Genomic DNA, 23,502 nt, shown 5'->3' on the forward strand with positions numbered 1-23,502 from the left:
AGGGGAGACCTCATTGCACTCTGCAACTTCCTGAAGGAAGGCTGTGATGAAAAAGGGTCTGGCCTCTTCTCCCAGGCAAATAGTAGGACCCGAGGAAACGGCCAGAAGTTGTACCAGAGGAGGTTTAGGTTGGATATTAGGAGAAACTTTTTCTCTCAGAGAATGGTCAGGCACTGGAATGGCTGCCCAGGGAGGTGGTGGAGTCGCCATCCCTGGCGGTGTGCAAGAGGCGCCTGGATGAGGAGCTACGAGATATGGCTTAGTGCTTGTGGTACTGGGAATGGGAGGGTGGTTGGACTAGATGATCTTGCAGGTCGTTTCCAACGTTGAGATTCTGTGATTCTGTGATCATAGAATCATAGAATCATAGAATGGCTCGGGTTGGAAGCATCCTGCATCTCCTGAACGGATGGGCCCAGACATGCCTGTCAGGATCCAAATCGTCTTGCTGGAGCCTCTCCCATTCTTAATGATGATTAACATCACCATCAGAACAGAGATTAGGATGCTTTTCACATCTGAGCTCAGTTTTTGCAGAAGCAAAATCAGTCCCTTGTTTCATTCCAAGTGTTTCTCCACCCTCTCCTTAACACTCCCCAACAACAAACCTGTTGTTTGCTGCAGAAAAAATGCAAAATGACTGAGGTGAGCTCAGGCGTACACCTGACACCAGTGCATGCTGCTGGTGCTATTGCCTTCAGGAGCTCCAGAGCCAGACCCTGCCTTGGATATGTTCAGACGATAATTAAATCTGCTTCATAGATAAAGAAAATTTCTGTTTTCTCACCTATAAATATATTCTTGTTTCAACACTGCATTGAATTATTACCCTTTCTCGACTCTGCAGTTGGATTGCATGTGTATCAACTGCAAGAAGCTGAACAGCAGATATGGAAACTGCTTCTAAACAAAAGGTACAAGTAGCTAAATTAATTAGGCATCTTCACAGCTGCACTTCCACACATACCAATATGGTGAAACTGTTCCAGAAAACAGCTCAGTACTTTACTTTGCTTTGAAAATCATTTCTCCACCCAACTCAGAAAGTGCCTTTGTGAGGCCACCAGTCATTGATGAGAGAGACATCAATGTCTGCTGTGCTAATTTGCAAATTTCTGTTTTGTTGGTGGCTGATTATTGCTGAATTCTTGCAACACTATAGCAATGCTGAAGCATTGCAGCAAACAGCCTGACCTAAGCACGCACAGCTCCTCAAGGATTGATTTGCACAGCACAGGGATTTGTGTCCAGCAGCCATCATGCAGCCCAGCTCCATCTGCATGCTGCTCGGAGCTACATGTTAAACAGAGAAGTGTCACTTACACAGAAGTTAGCTTAAAAGATGGATTATTCTTTGTAAGAATAGAAAGAGAAAAAAAATTCAAAACACCCCATATGTTAAACACTCCATTTTCTGGTGCAGCACAGGTGTGCCTCCCATCACTCTCCTAAAGCACAGAAAGACAAGCTGTCATTGTGACAGCGCTGGGCTGAGGGCCTGGTGCTCACGTGGCCAGCACTCATTCACACAGACAGCACCTGGCTTTCCAAACAATGTTGGGATGTCCACCATGACCAGAGGATACCCAGCATAGCATTTCAGACAGCCTCTGAGGGCTCTGGCTTTAGGTGGTTACCATGGATCAGCAGCTATTGAGCTTTCTATTTCCCTAATAAAAAAGCCATGAGAGGATCGCGTGGCATCACCAGCTCCTGGGGAGGCGGAGGCTGTGCAGTCACATGCATTAAGTGAACGCAGAATGGATGCTAGGATCACTGCAGAGCTAAACAGACAAGCTCATATTTTCACTTAGTTGAGAAAAACTGCCCTTCTCAGTGCTTTATGGCTTGGTTGGCAGAGAGAAATTTCAGTGGTGGTGCAGATAGACAGCAGCACATGGGAAAACGATGAATATTTACCACACAGAGGAGAACAGTGAGGTGGGATACTGAATATGACCCATAAGAAGTGTGAGTGGGAATCGTTAAATGCCTGAGACCTCGTATTATCACCAAGAGTGACACACTGTGAACATTCAAAATAATTGTCTGCGTAGCTAACACAGTGAGCTTATGTGAAACACACAGCCTCAGAATCCAGCATCGCTCGGAGGACCGCAGCTGTCAAACAGAGATGTGATCCAATTTCAGACTGATGCCTCTGTGTCCATCTGTGGGCTGTGTGGGGCAGGCCGGGCTCCGGGCTGCCTTCCCTTTCAGGTTGGAAACAAAAACCCCAGATACTTAGCAGGATACATTCAGGCTAGGAAAAAAAAAAAGATACCTTAATGAGGAGTTTTTAGCCTTCCTCGACTTTATTTAGCAAGTTCCTGGAGGAGAGCTGCTCTCTGAGCCAGGCAGTTCTGCATCACTAACAGCTTGGTATTGTTTATGCTGTAATTAGGTGCTGAAGAAGCACATCAGTTTGCAAAAAACGTACCAGCAGCTATGAGCGGCAGAAAGAGTAAATGGGCCTAATTAGTCACTAGACAAGGAACTAGATTAGCGGATTCTTACATATATTTAAGAAATGCAAGCTCTTCACCCTCCCCAGTGCACTCGCTGGAGAACTTGTATTTATAAAAAGACATTTGCACAGCTTGGCAGGTCAAGGACTGCTGGCCCCAGCAGCTACAGCTGCAGAGGGCAATAGGGAGCTCGCCCTGTGAGCTGGTCCTGCACAACCCCACCTCAGGTTTAGCAGCACCCCGTTAGGAATGGTGGCAGTTATCTGCACATCAGGCTTCCCCTCCGGGAACTGCTGCAGCGAGAGCCAGCATCAGGCAGCAGCCCTTGTACTGCCACGGCAGCACATCAGACTGAAGCATGACAGCACGTTTTTCAGTGCAAGTGAGTGTGTGCTGGAATGGGCTCACCTCACTGCTGGGGAAAAGGGTTCTCACATCAGTGTGTGCTTGTGAAAAGGGAACCCAAAGTTCTTTTGAAAACAAAACCATATCCTGATTTTTTCAACAAGGGCCTGGCAACATCTCCAATTAATTAAAAGCCATACTTGGGGAAGCTGCATCAAAAAAAACATCACCCTGCCAACACGTAATTCATTTGTGGTGACTAGGAAGCTTAATTAGTTCCTAAGCTACGTCTGCTAACTTTCACTAGGTTCATGGAATAAAACCAAGCTGCAATTCAGTACAATCATACAATCATTAAAGCTGGAAGACCACTAAGATCACCTAGCCCAACCAGCAACCCATCAAATGCAGTTGTTGGGAAGGACATAAGTACGGCCAGAGAAGGCGCAGGCTGGAGGAACCATCTCACAAGTGCACTGCCATGTTTAGATGAGAGAACTGGGATTGATGTGGAGAAGAGGAGGCTCAGGAGAGACATTGTTCCTCTTTGCAACTGCCTGAAAGCAGGGTGTGCCGAGTTGGGGGTCAGCCTCTTCTCCCAGGTAATAGCAACAGGACAAGAGGTTATGCCAGGGGAGGTGCAGGTTGGATATTAGGGAGCATTTATTGTCAGGAAGAGTGGGGAGGCAGTGGCACAGGGAGGTGGTGCAGTCAGTGCCCCTGGAGAGGTTCAAGAAATGTGAAGATGCGGCACTGAGGGATGTGGTCAGTGGGCATGGTGTGGATGGGCTGATGGCCGGGCTGGATGATCTTAGTGGTCTTTTCAAACCTTAATGATCCTACGATTCCCTTCCATTAGCATCCTATATGTGATTACAGCAACGTTCACTGCATCCCTCTTAATGCATTGGAACCTCAGCATGGCCGCTTCTCAGTTCTGAAGGATTTTAGATACTGCTCAACAAAACTAATTTACTTTAATTAAACTCATCTATGTTTTATAGACAAAACACATCTCAGATGGTGTGCAGAACTTACAGATAGCAGCTACCCAAGAGATTCCACTCCCGGTTAACTGTGCCAGCTGATAGCCCCATGTAATTTAAGCAATCATTTTTACATGACTGAATCTGATAACAATTTTCTTTGCAAAAAATGGCTTCCTGTCAGACATGGACAAAAGCAGGCAATGCACAACACATCCTTGGAAGGGATCAACCTCTCTCTGCTGCAATAATCACAGCAGAACCTTCTGGCAGGCCTGGGAAGAGTCTTGCTCCTACACTGGTCTTTCTCTTCTGTTGATGTCTGAGTCAGGCCCATTCACCTTTAAGGTTTGGGGAGCGCTTCATTACAAAGGTGTGCACGTGGTGCAGACTAAAGCCTTGATAGCAATTTTTATGATTTACAAGGATGTCGACAATGCAATTTTCTAGCATCTAGTTCCACCTTTTAAAGATAAAACTTGATCCTTCCAAGAATAAAAAATTAATCTGAAAGAATGAGATTGAATTCAGAGGAGCTACATACACCAGAGAAGAGAGCAATAAAAGAAAGCAATCTAATAAATACGGTCAAAAAGGGAAGGTAATAGTCTTTTCTTACTAAAACTATTGATCAGAAACTCTATTTCCCATAGAGTTGGGCTGCCTTCTGGATTGCATGGCTCACAGCATGCCGGACACACAGTTCAGCTCTGCTCTGCTCAAGGTCCCAATGAAATGACAAGTGATGCTCCTGCCCTTCACTGCTACCAGCCCTCTGCCCAGTCCACACAACAGATGGCACCAGGCTTCTGTTTCAGTGCAGAAGCAATCAGCTTGACTTCAGCACAGGACCACGGATCTCCAACAGAAGAGCAGCAACGTCCCAAAGAGCAGCAACGTCCCAAACCATGGAGGCCATTTCTACACACCTCAGCTCAGTGTCCTTGCTACAAAGCATGATCAGTCTCACAAGAAACAAGCATCAATCAGGTCAAACTGCAGAGCAGCACAATAAGGAAAAACAGCCATTTACAACCTTTACCAAGATACGTTTTCTTCTTGTGTTTTCTATCAGATTTTATCACATGTATCCAGGATGATAGAAGCCCCCAGGGTCACTTCAGTATCTTCAGATCTTGCATTTCTTTTATGGTTTGAATTGGATGTTCTCTGCCATAGCTCTCTGGTTTTTAATGTTTTGCTTCAGGCATTTCTCTCTTTATGAGCCTGGCCAGAGAGCACGACACAGCACTCACTGCTCCAGCTGGATTCAGTCAGCTGCAAAAATTACTTTTTATTTCCATTCATATCATATTTTAAAAAAAATGTCTATTAAAACGGTAAAAATTAATTTGCAACCACTTAGGTCAGAGCCTAAATTTCTCACACTCTTCACCCAATTTAATGTGCTGCTTCATTCAATGAACTCTTTTCAAAGTGAAACGCTAACAGAAATTTCTCTGATGCTGAGGCAAAGCAGTATCTTTGCAATGACACATTTATGCGTCTCATGAAAATACTGCAAGCCAGACACCTTCCACTGCTAGCATTTACTGTCAATCTATTTAACTAATTACGAAAAAAAAAATCTCTTCAGTGTTATCATGACTTTCACCTTTTCAGTGCTGTAACTTTCCAGTTCCCACCCAAAAGAGGCTTGATCGACAGGGATCTCTTGGAAAGAGTCCAGCAGAGGGCCACAAAGATGGTGAAGGGCCTGGAGCATCTCCCCTATGAGGAAAGGCTGAGTGAACTGGGTCTGTTCAGCCTTGAGAAAAGGAGACTGAGAGGGGACCTGATCCAGGTCTATAAATATCTAAGGTGTGGGGGGCAGAATGGTGAGGCCGGACTCTTTTCAGTGGTGAGTGGAGACAGGACAAGGGGAAACGGCCGGAAACTGCAGCATAGGAAGTTCCGCACAAACATGCGCAAGAACTTCTTTACAGTGAGGTGACGGAGCACTGGAACAGGCTGCCCAGGGAGGTGGTGGAGTCTCCTTCTCTGGAGATGTTCAAGACCTGCCTGGATGCCTACCTGTGCGACCTGGTGTAGGGAACCTGCTTTGGCAGGGGGGTTGGACTCAATGATCTCAGGAGGTCCCTTCCAACCCCTACAATTCTGTGATTCTGTGATTCTGTGAAACAACTTGTAAGAAATTATCCAGTAAACAAATGGCTCTGTTATTGTTGTATGTAGCAAAATAAACATTTAAGACTGAACAAAAACCTGCTAAAGTACACTATGATATATACAGATCCATGTAACATACAGCCTCAGAATTAGCTAAATGTACCAGACTTAGTCTTAGCATTATACCTAACTATGTATCAACAAGCTGGAATTGTTCTAGCAGCAGAAGGAAATCAATCACTATTAATGTAAGGCACAGATGTAAACTAATATGAAAATGCAAAGGAGCTCACTGGAAAACACTCCCCAGTCAAACCAGTCCTTGCACTTCTGAGATTAACTTCTGGGTTTTGTGCTTTTTCACTTGTTGCAGAAAACACAGCTAAAATAAGGGTTGGTCAGGAGCCTTTCAGACCAGATCTACTGCTCACAGGAGTGACAACCCAAAGCCACTGTCAAATGCCAAACAATGCCTGCTTTTGCTCTCTTGTTCCCCACCCTTCGATGCACTCCACGTATGGAGCACCTGCCTTAAGGACCTTCCTTCTCCTCTTTCACATGGCTCCATTCCTCCACCCAAGGCGTACACCTCTCAAGGACAGCTGTATTTGAAGCAGGCAAATTCAGTGGGAATTCAAGAAATAATGGCTCTATATCCAATGACACAAATACATTTAAAACTCCATTATTCCAAAGTATAAAACAAAGGGCACTTGAAAAAATGTATGCAGACAATGAAAACACCACAAAGACACGGGCAACCCTTCCACTACATGTAGTTGGCTTTTGCTCTTACTGCTCACTGGGAATGAATACTTCCCTCGCACCTGTACAAGTGAACAGGCATGTTCCATTATGGACCAAAATCTTGTGTTTGTTCAGCTCACATACTCCCAGCAAACTGTGTTCAACCTTCTCAGTGCAATAATCTGAGTGAAGAGACACCAGGTGATGCGCAAGCCAACGAATGCAAAGAAGAGCATTTGATCTATGAACACATCAGAATATGAAGCATATGCCACCATATTACCACCTATTTGCAGCTCATCTTCAAACAGCCGTGTGCTGTTGATGTTCCTCGCTCCAATCTTGTGTTTATTGTCTTCAGGTGCAGAAGCAGGACCTCTATTAGCCCAGTGCAGAAGCATTTGCTGACAACGTTCATCACAACCCTTCCAGCAGTCCACATAATGAAGCATAAGCACAGTCACAGCAGCATCACAACAGATCCATCTTCATCCACAGATTCATCACCAATACTATTAGCAGACCACAGCATTTTCCAGGCCCACTGTGGGACCACAGACGAAACAACACTGTGCCTCAGATGCCAAGCAGGTCCCATCTTTCATGTTTAGTATTTGTGAAACTTGGTCATTTCTTCTTGTTCCACATCATCAGGAAAGAGCAGACGGCAGATGTGCCCTGCCTGTAATATTCTTGTGATGATACCCAGCCTGCTGGCGGAATGGGAAATGCCACATTTGGAGACAAATATTTCAGTCTTGAGAAATCGAGCAAAAAGATAACGGGGGGTACAGTAAGAGAAACAAATGCTTTTGCTGAATTGATGCTGGCAGATTTCTGTAATTAAAAAAATGGCAAAAAGTGATCTTGAAGAAAGGAGTGTTTACTTCACTGTGTCTTCACGTAGGTGATGGGATACCAGACGCCCTGCTTTTTGAGACGATGAGTACTTTGTGATCTACTGAAAAGCAGTAACAGGCGAAAGCCCTCAAGCAATTGTACCTACTCAGTGTTTTACTCACCATTTTGTAGCTTGCCATGTACTCTTCACTAAGACAGGTCTGCTAAAACAGACAATCTTCACTTTGAAGACCTCTTCACTGTCAAAAACACTGTCAGCAAGCCAAACACTGAATTCTCCTGCTCTCCCTCATTTTCTCGGAAAGCAGACTTCCCTTTGTCTAACTCACTGCTGAAATGTGCAAAATTCAGTTTTGATCATTCTCCATCCTGTCTGTAAACATTCACCATGTTTTGTTTGTGTTCCTGAATGATGTGCCAGTACTGTTAGGGGGGAAGACAAGAATGGCTGCTGCTTCCCTTCCATGGGAAGGAACCAACAGCAGATGCCTTGTTACTGTTCATTATGGTGCAGCAGTTGGGGAAACCACGCACAAAATTGGCAATAAACAGCCATTTTTTGATGGGATGAAACTTCAACATGGCTAGAAAACAAATAATCTTTTATTCGTTGTATTTAATCTATTCAAAAGAAAAAAAAAAAAAGAACCTACTTTAAAGCTGCAATCTTTCAGGCGTTCCTGCTACATAACGTGCACTGTGTAATTCACTTCCTTAGGCAGCATTATTTCCTTTTGGGGTATTGTCATGGAGTTAACTAGATCAATCTATGCCTGTGACATGGGGGCTGTAGGCCCCTGCCCCCCCACCAGCCCCACAAAACGGGAAGGGAAAAGGAAAAGGGGTAGGGAGATGGGAACTGGGCTCAAGGAAGGAACTAAAAAACAGTGGCAACGATCTATGGAGGAGAACTTATTTTACTAACTATGATACCAGAATGCAAGATAACACAATATAATACAATCTAATTGAAATTGAGACTAATAAATTAAATAAGATAGGAGAGAAAGAGTTTCTGAAACCGAATCAAACCTGAAAAGCTTGGAACGGCTAGGAGAGCACCTCCAGCACCCACTGCAAGGCTGTAAGAGAGCGCCCCACCAGGAAGGGCCAGATCCCATGGCTTCTGTAATGTATGGGGGAACAGGTGCCTGGAATTGGAGCATTAACACTTCAACTCCCAGTGCACTGCATGATGTTACGATGCGGAATACTGAAAACCAAAAAGCATAAAACCAGGACAGGTGTCACACTGTCCTCCCTCCGATGGGACTCAAACCCAAGAATTTAGCTTCTAAAAGTGGTTTTCTGAATTGCCTAATGCAAGTGACAGAATCATAGGAGAAATGATAACAGACAAATGAGTGTTTTCATAACAAAACCAGAAGACACACTGTAAGTCCATACCAAAGCTTCAGGAATTTTAATAAAGTATTTTAAATACATGTACATGATACACATAAGACAAAAAAAGTATTTTTAACTAGTATGATTTGAGCTGCCAACTGTATTTCTTTAGAAATTTTAGTACACATGTATCTTCCAAAATAGCAAACCTGACACAGCCAAGAAAGGAGCCTCCTGTTTTTCATTTAAAGCAGGATTAATTTAAAAAAGAGAATTGCTTCAAAATCTGGAGATTTAAAATTATAAACATAATATGGGAAGATGACATCTGGGGATTTAGGTTGGAAAGTTGGTTCAGAAAGTCGTATAAATCAAACTAGTCCTTGTCTATAATCTACAAGGTACTGTGAGGCAAGCCCATTGCACATGGACCACAGCTATCTTCAGCTATCCATCTGCCCAGACGCCATATTTACTTTGTGTGAACTACCAACAAAACTGTGAATATGTCTGCCCTCCCCTCCCTCCCCGGCCCCCCCCCCAAAAAAAGTGCAGGAAAATAATTAGCTCTGACTCTTGAGCAGATGCAGGACAAGCTCTTCATCCTCTGCCAGAGAGAGCCCCGTATCCAATGGCAAAAGGTCATCCTCCTCTTGGCTGAATTTTGCCTTCTTTCTTTTCTGTGGCATTTCTCCTGCTGCTACGCTGTCACTGCGGCTTCTTCTCTTTCTTCCACTCTTCTCCTCAAGTTCTCTACAGAAAAAAATCGATTATTCTTTTTTAACAACTGTGGTAATCAATATCATCATGTAATCAAACAATTCATTTTAAACAAGGCAAATTTATGTCAAGATAAGAGCAAACAAAATTACAATCTAGAAGAGTAAAGCAACAGAAGCTGACGAACTCTGCATGCCTAAATTAGAATTGCTCTCAGACCGAGGTGGTGCTGAATGCTCTGCTGTCTTAATTGATTACAGTATATCAAGATATCACCATCAGCCTTATCCAATATTTACCGCCTTATTCAGCAACAGACAACTTGACAAAGCTGATTTAGTGATGTGTCAGTGGACCCTGACATGCGTTCAGGATCACCTATAATAAATCTGCAATCACAATAAAAAGATGAGAATTGTCATTTCATTGGCAAATCCTACCCTTACTTACTGCAGTTTTGATTTGAGTCCATCTCATTCAAGCCCCTCTTTCCCATTTTTTCAAGAATAAGTCCTTGGAAGCTATTAACCACCTCTTTGCCACGTGAGGCATACCCAAACTCAGTTCCTTTCCCTGGTGAATTTCTGTTCCTTCTGCTGCTTTTGCTAAGATTGGAATGAATTGGCATTTGCAGCCTTCAATCTGGACCAAACAGCTGTGTATGTTTTAAAACTGCCACTTCTGTCACATGGCCAAATGACAGCAGCAACAGGATAGCCCAAGCACACAGCTTTCACTGAATGACAGAACTGCAGAGGCTGGAAAGGAACTTCTGGAGATCGTCAAGTCCAAGTCCCTGCTTAATCAGGTTCCCTACAGTAGGTTCAGCTCCTGGCGTCCTGCACTATGGATGGACCTGGGCTTCGAGTGCAGCTGCTGTGCACCCTGGGTGCCACACTTTAACACAGCAGAGGAGGAGCACCTGGTGGCCATGCAGCAGGCTGCTCCCTCTCTGTCCCACCTGCTGCGGAGGAGATGCCAGCTCCTGCTCACTCATCACAACAGAGACAGGAGGGAAAATCCAGGAGAAATACCTTACATTCTCACTGTTAAAACAAGTGATGCAGCCTACATTCACATGGACCTTCCCCTTCCACACCAGAAGAACCAGTGTAATGCAACAGCTGAGGACGACACGTTCGAATACTTCCCCTGAAACTGGGATATTTCATAGGACTTCACAACTTGTCATTTTTGAGCTGTCATTTGTATGGGGGTGGCTTTTCAGTGCTCACTACCGATGTTTATTTTACTCCTTTTCTGGCACAAGGACAGCTTTCTCACTCTGCAGTGCTCAAGACGCTCCGTGAGTACAAAACCTACCTGGAGAGTGTGCAAAAACACCCTCAAGCGCTGCTTCCAAGTGGCCACTGTAGGTTTGGGATTATGCCCTTTTGATCAGAACAGATTATGGAGGTCTGCTTTAAAAGCAGTAATGCTGAAGCTTCATTAAGTAAAAGCAGCCCTAGCTTGTTTGCAAAAGAGCCAATTATTTCCAGCATTTGAATCGACTCTGAAGCCTGCTTTGCATTCCTAATTGACTAATGCTTCATCTAGGACACCAGCTCAAAACATCTCAGCAATTAAAGCAACAAAGAAATCTCACAAGTTAGGAAACAGACTTTAAACGCCAAAAAGCATTTCACTTTGGAGTTTAGATGTTTGCAAGGTGTCAAATTTAAATATAAAACACATTCAAATGCAACTGTGAAGCTTCTGATTTCTTCCGCAAACAAAAGAGCAGTGACAAGGATTTTCACTGTAGGCTTTGAGGTAGATTGTGCTGAGTCAAGCTGTTGTTATTATTGAGGGGTCATGGTGCTGGATTAATAGTGCATCCTAAATACATATCTACACATCAGCAGCAGGAGTATTTTCACACTAATTTAACCCCTACTACCAGGCTGTAAACTACAAAGTGAATAAGGAGGAATGTGTAACACAGGAAAACGGCAGAGAAGCCACTGAGTGATGAAGAGAGCTGTAGGGTTGTGTTTTCATGATGCAGAAAGTAGACCCCGTTCAGGGCCACCAGCCCACCCCACAGAGCTGATCTTTTATCACTGGTCACTTTCCACAGGCATAAATGGCCCCTTACTCCTCAAATACCCACACACTGATGCACTGCCAGCTGGTGTCCACTGCAACAGCCAAAATAAAATAAAGTAATTCTGAAGTGAGTTATTTTCTAACACAAAAATGTAGTTAGAAAGCAAATCCACAATTCTGATCCAGACCAAAACCGGTGTGCCTCTTTGTCTCCTATTTACAACACTTCAAAAGTGGCACGTACAGCTGGATTACAATTCCTTCCTTCCACCATCTGGTGCAATTTAGCTTTTCATTGCTGCAGCAGCCTGAGCTGCCCACATGGGCTGAAACTCCCAATGGAAAGATTTACTGGGCTGTGTTTACAGAGCAAAGAGGTACCAAGAGCTGATTTGTCAACACACGCAGTAATTTCTGTGGTCGCCATTTGCACAGCTGTAACAACAAAGGAAGGTACTGTCCTGTGACAGGTAACTGTTATTACACAAGCACTAAAAGCACACTTTATGAATCCAGCCCCTGAAATGAATACCAGCGTAGATGAAAGGCATCTGGACAACAGGGATCCATCTACTTGTAACTCAGACCCTGACAACAATACACCAGGAAACTCTCTTAATTTAGTTAGTAACAAATAATCAACCAATTGTCTTTTGAGGACATACCAAGGGGAAAAATAGCCATTAATTCCCAGTATTCAACTTGCATCTGGATATCAGATTAGATGGATGGACCACTCGCTGGATAAGGAATTGGCTGGATGGTCACACTCACAGAGTTGTGGTTGCAGCTCAATGCCTAAATAGAGACGGATGATGAGTGGCATTCCTCAGGTGCTGGGACCAGTGTTATTTAACACCTTTGTAGGCAACAAAGAAGTGGGATTGAGTGCACCTTCAGCAAGTTTGCAGATGGTATCAAGCTGAACAGTGCAGCTGACATGCAAGAGGAAAGGGATGCTATCCACAGAGACCTGGGCAGGCTTGAGAGGTGCGCCCATGCCAGCCTCATGAAGTTCAACAAGGCCAAGTGCAAGGTTCTGCACCAGGATGGGGCAATCCCAAGTACAGATACAGGTTGGGTAGAGAACGGCTTGAGAGCAGCCCTGAGGAGAACGATCTGGGAGTTTCAGCTGGTGAAAGATTTAACACAAGCCAGCAGTGTGCGCTTGCAGCCCAGAAGGCCAACCGTATCCTGGGTTGCATCTAGAGAAGTGTGACCAGGAGGGCAAGGGAGATGGCTGCCCCTCTACTCTGCTTTCATGAGAACCCACCTGGAGAACTGCATCCAGCTCTGGGGCCACAACACAAGAAGGACATGGAGCTGTTGGAGCTGGTCCAGAGGAGGCCCACGAAGATGATCAGAGGGCTGGAACAACTTCCCTGTGGGGACAGGCTGAAAGACCCAGGGCTCTTCAGCCTGCAAAAGGCTCCAGGGGGACCTTATAGCAGCCTTCCAGTACCTAAAGGGGGCCTACAGGAAAGCTAGGAAGGGACTTTTTGTGAGGTCGTGTAGCAACAGGATGAGTGGAAATGGTTTGAAACTGGAACATGGTAGATTTAGAGTAGATATTAGGACGAAATTCTTTACTATGAGGGTGGTGATGCACTGGATCAGGATGCCTCCTCCCTACAGGTGTTCAAGGCCAGGCTGGATAGGACTCTGAGCAACCTGGTCTAGGGGGAGGTGTCCCTGCCTATAGCAGGGGGTTGGAACTAGGTTATCTTAGAGGTGCCTTCCAACCCAAGCCATTCTATGATTCTAAGATGAGAGGACAGCTTGAAAATAGAATTTATGAAAAGGCAAAGTTATCTATGCAGGCAGCAGCTTTTTCTAGCTGCCACCAAGTATAGGAAGCGAAGCCATTGATGGGAGACTTACCAGACCGTGGCGGTCATTGTTTCAAATGAATGATGCAAAATGGGAAAAAGCTCAAGAAAAAGCTGTGAATAATATGCAAGGTCTGAAACTTTGCTCTCTAATGTGTTTTAAACTGTTGTTTGTTCAGTTTATCCAAGAGAATGTAAATATATAAAAAAAACTTTTGTGCCTGGATGTTGGATAAAATCAGATCAGAAATCAGGTTGTATCTCCAAAGGCAGCAGCACATTTCAGTGTTAAGACACTGAAAGATGGACATACAGCAAATCAAAATGGTTTGACTGATACCCTGGTCAGCTCCAGCTAAAGCAATTTCAACCCTGAGCAATGATGATTCAGTGTTTTTGAGAATAATTTCAGTTTTCAAACTGTTGTATAAACTCAAATTGCTCTGCCTTGATCCACTGCATGGAAACTCCAATGGTTTGGGGCTGGATTATTCTGCTGCATTATGAGCAGCAATGCAATGCCTGTGACAGGAATGGGCAAGTCAAGGGCTGGTACAGCCTCACCCATCCAATCTGAATCTCCCTGTTTACTAGAACCTTGGGGAAGTAAAGGTGGACACAGAACAAAAGCAAGACATTGATGATTTGCTTTGGGTCCTTCTTCCCATCCGATTCTGTATGCTTTCCATGCAGTAATAAAAATAGTAAGCATATTGTCTTGCCGGTGTGATTTTGGTTTGAATATTTTTTCTTGTTTCAGATTGTAGTACTTCAGCTCCACGGCAGACTCAGCCCATCTTTTGCTTTTAGTACAATTACACTGGTATTTCATTACAAATAGATTAATCTTCCTTTTTTTCTGCAATTGTTTCTTTTTTACAAATCTAGTTTGAGTGGTTTTGATTTACATCACTGGAATGGCCAGTAAAGGGAATAACACTGTGCAATATATTTTCATTACCATTTCTCTGTACTGTAGCATTCTTACAGCAAATAAGAAAGAAGCTGCACTGGGCTTTGTGGAAGGGACTGCAGTAATTAATCTTCATTAGGACTGCTGCCATGGCCTTGCGAATTAAAATTTATTACGTGAAAGGAAGTTTGTGGCACAACATGTTTGATTAGCAAAATGCCAATATTTAAGAGATAAATTATTGCTAAATTTTATAAACTGTATTTTATTAACAGATTCATTCATTATTCACACATGCTTCTTCAGGAAAGAATCTGTGTCTGCTGTGTTACAGTCTGGTACCTCAACTCATGGTCTGCAATTTGGTGTCAAGGACAGCTTGTTTCCAAGTGCTAGTAAACCTCAAGTCCAAAGCAAGCTCTGATAAATGATAACTGAAGCAGAGCTGGTCTAGACAGCTTGGAGTTGCTGTTGTTTAATCAGTGGCAATGTGGCTGTGTGTATGTCAAATGGCTGATTTTAAACCACAGAAACCTTGCAGAGCAGAGGTTGCCCAGATCTTGAATCACAGAATGGTTTGGGATGGAAGGCAGATGTAAGGTGATCTAGTTCCAACCCCCCTGCTATAGGCAGGGACACCTCCCTCTAGACCAGGTTGCTCGCAGCCCCATCCAGCCTGGCCTTGAATGCCTCCAGAGAAGGAGCATCTACAACCTCACTGGGCAACCAGTGCCAGTGCATCATCACCCTCACAGTAAAGAATCTCCTCCTAATATCTAATCTAAATCATAGTAAAGAATTTCTTCCTAACATCTAGTCTAAATCTACCCTCTTCCCATTTAAAGTCATCTCCTCTCATCTTGTCACTTACTAAGAGTCCCCTACCAGGTTACCTTAGGCCCCCTTCAGGTACTGGAAGGAGATAAGGTCCCCCAGAGCCTTCTCTTCTCCAGGCTGAAGAGCCCCAGCTCTCTCAGCCTGCACCCCTCTTTTGGACAATTAATTTTCCTCTTACTTACTAGAGCAATTATTTTCTAGAACAATTGCTTCCTATTTTATTTCTCATTACATCCCTTGTCAAAATTAGGTGTTCAAAAAACATGTAAATGTGGCACTGAGGGACACAGTGGTGATGTGTTGATAACTGGAATAGATCATCTTAGAGGTCTTTTCCAACCTTAATGTTTATATGATGTTTTAATTCTATTAATACTAGGTTCTGAAGAAAACTGCAACAAAAAGTTATTCTTACTTCTTCAGCCATACATGTAGAGCTTACAGCCAGGAGGTTACCATTGCACACAACAGTAACATGTGTTCCTATTGAGTTTGTGGAATATACTTATTTTTGCTGACTAAATAATGTAAAATTTATTTCAACAATGTAAATAGTTATATTAAAGTTCCTTCTAAAACAAGTTTTGAAAAAACAGTATTCTATATACAGTAGTAAGAAAAATACTGTCTCTCTTTTGAATGGGGATAAGTACAACACACCTTGTTTACTGAAATAAATCATAGAATCATAAAATGACTTGGATTGGAAGGGACCTCAAGGATCATCTAGTTCCAATGTCCCTGCTATAGGCAGAGCTGCCAGCCACTAGATCAAGTACTAGATCAGACTGCCCAGGCCCCATCCAACCTGGCCCTAAACACCTCCATGGATGGGCCACCCACAGCCTCTCTGAGCAATCTGTTAAACCCAGCAGGCACACAGCTCTTGCACATTCTGCCCAAGTGGGATGGGGGAGAGAATCAGAAATATAGAATTATGAGAACCTGGAAGTTGAGATGTAGTTTACTGGGTAAAGCAGAAGGTGTGCATGCAAACAGTGGTGAAACTGTGTGTATATACACATGCAGACACATATCTGTTTTCATACATGCATATGCATATGTATTATCTACGTATATATTCAATTTCTAATAGGCATACATGAAACACGCTTGGATTTCACAGTATATAGATTAAATTCTCTACTCTGAAATATGAAAAGCAGTTCTGAATAGGTTCAAATGAAGGGAAAATGATGACAGATCTGTGATAAATAGTCAAACAAATTATTTCTATAACTGAACTCCTTCTAAGATAAGTTTTAGTATAGACTACATCAAGAACTACATACAACTTAGAATCAGGTTTACATACAACATCAATATCCAGATTTAATGTACTCAAGAATGTATTAAAAAAATGTAATTTGGCCATAATTTTCAAAACTACAGCACAGTACACAACCGAGTGGCACTGACTGCTGACTTGCATGTCAGCTGGTGAATTACCATAAAATCACAAATGAAACTGTGTCTGAACTAAGATATTTCTCCTTTCCCCACAAGTTCATGCTGATTTAAGAGTTAACACGATCAGTTACACCTAATAAAGATTTAAAGAAGGTAATGATGAGGTCAGTCGCAACTTTCTTCCTTCTCAGCATTTCTATTTAAAGAGATTGAGGGATTAGAAATATTAGAAATTTAATTTGAGTACAAAACTGGTTTTTAAGAAATCCAGACACTTTTCTTCCGCTCTACTCAATGCACTTAAATTTTTCACCTCATTAACAATTTACATTCATAGCCTTACACCAATATGAAGAATGTTGCTAGATAGACAAAAATTAATCTCATATTATATGCTTCGTGCCATTTAATTACTCAGATTATAGAGGTAGAGGGAAATCCCATTCAAAGGCAAATTTAACTAACAGCTCATACAGCTCCTCCAGTTTGAAATAAATGCTGAAGGTGGGATGCAGCGAAATTTCTAAGTTGGAAAGATGTGGATTTGATGGGTGGACCTGGCTGTGAGATCCTACACCGAATGTAGTGCTGAAAGGCTCAATGTCCTGATGGAGATCACTGACGGGTGGTCGTACAGCAGACAGTTTCTCCAGAAAAAGGCTGTGGGAAACCGTATCAAAAGCCTTGCTAATGTTCAAGTAAACAATACCCACTGCCTTTCCTCCTCTAAGCATGTCAGCTTATCACAAAAAGCAATCAGGTTAGTCAGGCAGAACCTTCATTTCATTAACCTATGCTGACTGGGCCTGATCACCTGGCTGTCTTGTAGGTGCTGCATGATGGCACTGACGGTGCACTGCTCCATAACCTTCCCTGGCACTGAGCTCAGACTGACAGGCCTGAAACCTGTGTTGGCTTTCCTGAGGTGTGTTACCCCAAGAAACAGCTGGGACTAGCTAGGGAGAGCTTAAACCTCAAAACTGGGGAGGAAACAATAAAAATTTAAAAATCACCCCAACTAGATTACAACTCCCAGAGCACTGAACGGACAGGGCAGATTTACACAAGCATTTTGCTCAGTATTTTAATCAAGGAAGCAAAAGCAAATTGCTTTGACATCATTAAATGAATGCCAAAAATCTTTAAGTCAAGAGGGTTTGCATGGCAAAAATGAGCTGACAGTGCATGGGAAAATAACAGAATTTATGATTTAGTGGATGATTTGCAAGAATGCTTTTCAAAGAAGTGAATATTGCTAAGATTTTAATGACTATCAGCTACACTAAAAAAGAAAATCACAATATGAAACTTGTTTTATTGGATGTTCCTTGGCTCCTCTTAGTTAAAACTTTAAATATGATTTTTACATGGGTTAATCTGAAAGTAATGCCTCCTATTTATTTCCATGGAAACAGAAACAGATACAAAGAGCACAATAACACTATCTGACAGAGCGAATTCTCAGCTAAAAAACTATGTTGCTCGGAAAAGTCTGCACCAGCAGAAGAGACCCACTGTTTTACAGCTGCTATGATTGCTGCCAGGAAAACGTTGCCTAACATGGTCCATCTTTCAACAGCCCAAACTGATAGAAATCAGAAGATGTCAAATCCAGGCTATAGGATGGGTGTGGTACGACAGTCCAGCCAAGATTGGCAGAGTGCTCCATGGTCTTCAATTTTATTACCATGTTGCAAGAGAAAGGTTGTCTTCTTCTCTGACCTGACTCTGGAAGTTTAAGCCTTCAGCTTAATCAGCACCATAATGCAGCAGTGAGAGCTGATCCAGGTTGTAGGAAATCCAGCAGGATCACTCTTTCCTACCCCAAAAGACAGCGCACATCACTTTACTCACTTAGGGTTGAGTTTTGAACTTTTTCTTCAATGGGGAATTCACATGTCACAACTCCACGCACTGCCATTTTGACACCAGCTCACAGTGGTGACACCACATCTATTCACCAGTAATGATGCAATCCAGGAAACTGTCACCCTCAGCCATGTATTGGTTCCATAGGTCCTGACAAAACAACATAGTGTTCCTTCTGTTCCTGTATGAGCATTCATGGGACCCACTTGGCACAAACTTTGCAATATTCCAATACTGCCAGTATTGGTTCCAACGCAGTGAAACCAATTTTCAACCCTGTAAACAGTTCCCTGGTCATAATAATCTACTGATTTGTGGCTGAGAAGATTGAGATGCTCTTCATTTTGTGGTGTGACAGCTCTGCATGGCCATCTAGAACGTGGCTTGTCTTTCACATCACTACGTCACTGTCATCACAGCTGAGAAGTGCCACCCACCACCTCACCGTGTTAACATCCATTGTTTGGTCTCCACAAACATTCAGCAAGCATTAATTAATGTCAGAGGGTGCCATTTTTTCAGAAATGCAGTTCCACACCTTTGCTTCATATACTCTTTCACATCAGATGCCATTTTGTCAGACTCTCCCTCTGCTGCCATCTGTCTCGTGGCAACAAAATGTAATGGAATATTGGCAGAAAGGTTCAATCTCTACTGCCATTCCACCACTATCCGCCTATGATGTCATGGGCAACATAATAAAGTGGGAGGCATTGCTTTTGGAACAGCCCTTGTAGTTAAAGTAGCTTCCACACACAGTCAGGTTTCAAAGACCAAATGAACTCCAACCTTCAAGATAAATGACTTTCTGCCATGCTCAAGGCTCAATTCATAACTTAAAAAGTAAATTCCATTGGTAAAACCCTCCCAGATTTTAAGTTACCTTTTAAATACATTGACACAATGTAGGTAACATTGTAGCATGGAAAATGTTCTATCATTACACTTCATTCCAAAGTAACCTCCAAACATACCTAAAGTACATGTAAACCTGGCAAGACACAATATATGGTAGAAAAATAATCCATCTCAGCTCACATTGGATCATACACAGAGAATATTCTTTGTTCTCAAAATTGCTCTTTCCATCCAAGGAGATTGGTCTTGAATGTAATTTTGAGATAAACAAAACACTGTAAGCATCCAGATGTTCCAAGGAAATGTTCCCTCTAAGGTAATTCAGCTCAGGACAAAACCAGTAAAATGACTATACTGCACCTACAAGGTGTTAAGTTACATGTATGTAAACTTGACATACTGAAAAACATAACCAAAAAACCCAAACCAAACCAAAACAACAACAAAAAACACACAAAAATCAGTTACCAAGGAAATGCTGCCTAGTGGACAGAGCACTTGGCCCTCAGGGTACCTGAGTTTTATTCCCAGATCTGTGTCATCAGCTTGGCCTTAAGTTACTTTGTGACACAACACTCCTGTCTGCAAAAACCATACCCATCTCCTTTGCACAGTGTTCTGAGATTTGCTGAAGAAAATATGTTAGAAGGTTTAACTCCTTTTTTTCCTGTTCATGTGCACTGCCTTTTCCATTCTACTTTATAGGAAAGGGAAATGACCAAGACCTTCCTCCTGTGAGCTGACATTCTGATTCCAGAGGGCCACGTCAACGGCTGATTCCAAAAAATATGTACTGATTAGAACCACCAACAATCTGCCCAACTCTATCAGTGTTTATCTTAAAACATAGCAAATCTTTCGTCTAGCTGACATCCTTGAGGAAGGGATTAATATAAAAAGTGATGCATGAATACTTTATAAAAGAAAGATCTCCCCTAGTAAACTGTTACTTAATGATACTGAAAATATACTAGGCAACCCCCACCTAATTTTAGTCTGACTGCCCTCACAACTTTTTCAGAATATTTATTAAACAGTTCCATTACAAAACATGGTTTTGTTGAGTCAGCGTTTCCTAGCTAAGGCAATCAGATGAAACAACGCTAAATCTTGTTCATGAAATGCAGCAATGAAATACCTTTCTCCTACACTAGGTGTGCGACAACTTGTGAGTAACTGGAACTGCCTGAGGTAAGGAAGTGTATAATAGGTCATGTTTTGACATCAGGTTTCCTACGCTTGGTTGCTGATAAACTCTTCCCATCAGAGCACTAGTACAGTGCTTAATGGATTCCAGGAATCTGCCCTTCAGAAGCAACATACTAACTAATAAACAAGTACTGCTTGATAGCCAACCTCTTACCAAAGATATCTTTCACACCTTTCCAATAAACTTCTATTCTTCTTCCAAGAAACAAACCATCAGTGACCACCTCTTACCTCACAATACCCTGTCCACTATTTTTTTTTTTAATCTGGAGCAAAGCATTACTACTGAAGTCAGCTCAGAATTTGCTCTCAAAGGCAAAACAACAGAGTGGGCACTGCTACAAGTCCCATTAGAATCCTGAAATACTTCTCCTGGCTCCTTTATTAATCTTCCACATAAACCAAAATTCCTAAATACGCTGTTGTTCTACTGCTTATCTTACAGCTCACATCAGCACAGAGATGGTCCAAACCCCACAAAATGGGGTTCCACAGCATCTTCTAGCTCAAATGACTGTCTTACATCCAGGCATTACTCATCAGAGTCTCGTATATTAAAAAGACAGCATTAGCCATATTTCTGAAATTATCTGGGGGAAGCTGAGAATACAATTTCATTACATTAACCTGATCCTGCTCCAAGCAATATAAAAATACCACTAGAGAATGTATTCATCAAGTATAGACAGATACATTTAAACTCTCATAACACATGAAAAGCAATCTGCAAATCCTCTTATACAAACCTCCTCAATAAATGCTGAATCTTAAACCTCATTACAGGAGAACGTTTTAACAAATTACGCTTCTTCCTCTCAGCAAAAGCTAATGGGCAGAGACAAGATGTCAGAAATACAGCAGGAACTGGAAGAATCTTGTTAAGCACTGGTTTCTTGTTTTCTGCCCATTTTTAGAAAGCTATTTTAATGTTTTACACCCAGCTTTTTCACTCATTCTACAAGGAGTACAGATAGTGAATCAAGTGAGAGAAGTGAACACACAGAAGGAACTACAATTCAGTTACAGTGACCTTCTTTCACTCCTTGCACAAAAAAAAGCAGGAAAATTATTGATGTACCCATTCCTGTCAGTTCTACTGACCAACACACTGGTGAGAGATCTACAGGGGATATGGTCACCAGCTGCTTACTTAGGGTTATCCAGTCTGTAAATCCATGTCCCAGCACCCTGTCCTACACAGCATCCCCACAGTGTTCACTCATACTAGGGCTAACAACAATATGTAGCTGCTTAGATATCTGATTCAGAAGTGGAAAGTAAGATTTCTAAACCCAGACAGCTAGAACAGGGCAAAATAAAGATCTACACTTAACAGCACTAAGTGTCAATAACATGCTTCCGCATCTGTAACACACAAGCTTTTTGTGAGAAACACACAAATGGACTTGTTGCTGTGAAGCAAATGACAAAAACCACGCAGGACTTCACTCAGTATCTTTCTCATACAGCTTCAAAAAATGAAATAATAGCTTTAATATAGATTTCTCTTCAGTACCCACCTCACAAACAAGCTCTCAAATATTAAGTAGTGGAAGCAACAGGATAACTGTAATGAGTTCCTAATATGTAAACACATCAGTTTCTAAAAAACATGAATACTTCAAAATCAATGAGGAAGATAGGTACATACCTATAGCTGTCTTCACTTTCTGTATCTTGTTCTTCATCAGAATCTTTGTATTTATCAGGATCTGGGAGACTACTTGGATCAAACTCATCTTCACTTCCACTGTGTGCAAGAACAGCTACTGTTTCACCTTCAGCCTGCCAGGTGACAAATGGAGAGTTACAAGACAAGCAAACACATCCACAACCCCATTAACAGAGACACTATAACAAAATCCATTCACCACCCCTGAAGGACATCACTAGTATACCCAGGAAAATGAAATAGTTTCTGTAGTCATCAGTGCTCTTCCTTCAAGACTATTAAAGGCTGAAGAATATTATTCATAACAAAGCTCAAAGATTTACATTCAATTTCTACTTTCATATTAAATCTACCAAATCTAAAAGATTTTGGCAGCATCTTATTAACAGTCTTCTCAAAGTGTTTAAGACAAAACTCCACTGTCCCAAACACTGGCAAAGAGATGTGAGCTTGAGTACACATTAATCACTTCTGCAAGGTGTACTTTATAAAATACAGTGATTTAAAACTTAGGCAGTCTTCCATGCCAGTTAAAACGCAAGTGCTAAAGTTTGACTGGAATTAACTGTCCTATGGGAGCTTCTGCCATTCACTGAAAATGATGTGCAGTCTTGAGGCTCCTTCCCATCTCCTCTCCCTGGGGCTCAGCTCCCCTCAGTCTTGCAGCCCTTCTTTGGAAGGCAAGTTTCCCCACAGGTGTGGGAATGCCTCACTAATTCCTTAATGAAAAGGGCACTCCATGAAGGTTTTGGATGATAACATAAATCTGACTGCACTGCAGGTGCAGGCTCTGCTGCACGCGGTCCTGACCTTACAGCACCACTGCTGTAAATGTTACTACTGCGAACGGGCACTAACAAAGCAGACAGTTTGGAGGGCTGTGCAACTGCATATGCACACAAAAACACAGACAAAAAGTTTACAGGCAATTTTAAGTGAGACAGACCTGAGATTCACACATTTTTACAGTGAAAAGCAAAAAAAAAAAAAAAAAAAAAAAAGCCAACTCCACAAAAACAAACAAAAACCCCAATGAAACTATAATTAAATACATCACTATCTTCTGTTTACATTTCTAACCAGTATCTTCACAGATGAATTTTCAAAGCAGCACTCACTTAAATGATACTTTATTCTATGAATAATTTCACATAATTAAATATTTAAAGTTAATTACGGTTGTGATTTTTCACTACTTCCATCTATCTCCAGGCCAAAGTTTTAAAGTACACTGTTCTCAAGTGCATATATC

General features: G+C 42.2%; 1 protein-coding gene across 1 annotated transcript in view; it reads right to left on the bottom strand.

Annotated features, from left to right (window-relative positions):
- Nucleotides 1-8,937: 8,937 nt before the first annotated feature.
- Nucleotides 8,938-23,502, bottom strand: part of DDX10 (DEAD-box helicase 10) — a 172,387-nt gene continuing 157,822 nt past the window's right edge. Inside the window, exons 17-18 of the mRNA XM_048935168.1 lie at nt 22,230-22,363; nt 8,938-9,637 (exon numbers count right to left, since the gene is read on the bottom strand). Coding sequence (XP_048791125.1) covers nt 9,448-9,637; nt 22,230-22,363 — 324 coding nt within the window. The 3' untranslated portion in view covers nt 8,938-9,447. The remainder of the gene's footprint in view (nt 9,638-22,229; nt 22,364-23,502) is intronic.

The sequence above is a fragment of the Lagopus muta genome, chromosome 1 (assembly GCF_023343835.1).
Source record: "Lagopus muta isolate bLagMut1 chromosome 1, bLagMut1 primary, whole genome shotgun sequence".
NCBI classification, from domain to species: Eukaryota; Metazoa; Chordata; class Aves; order Galliformes; family Phasianidae; genus Lagopus; species Lagopus muta.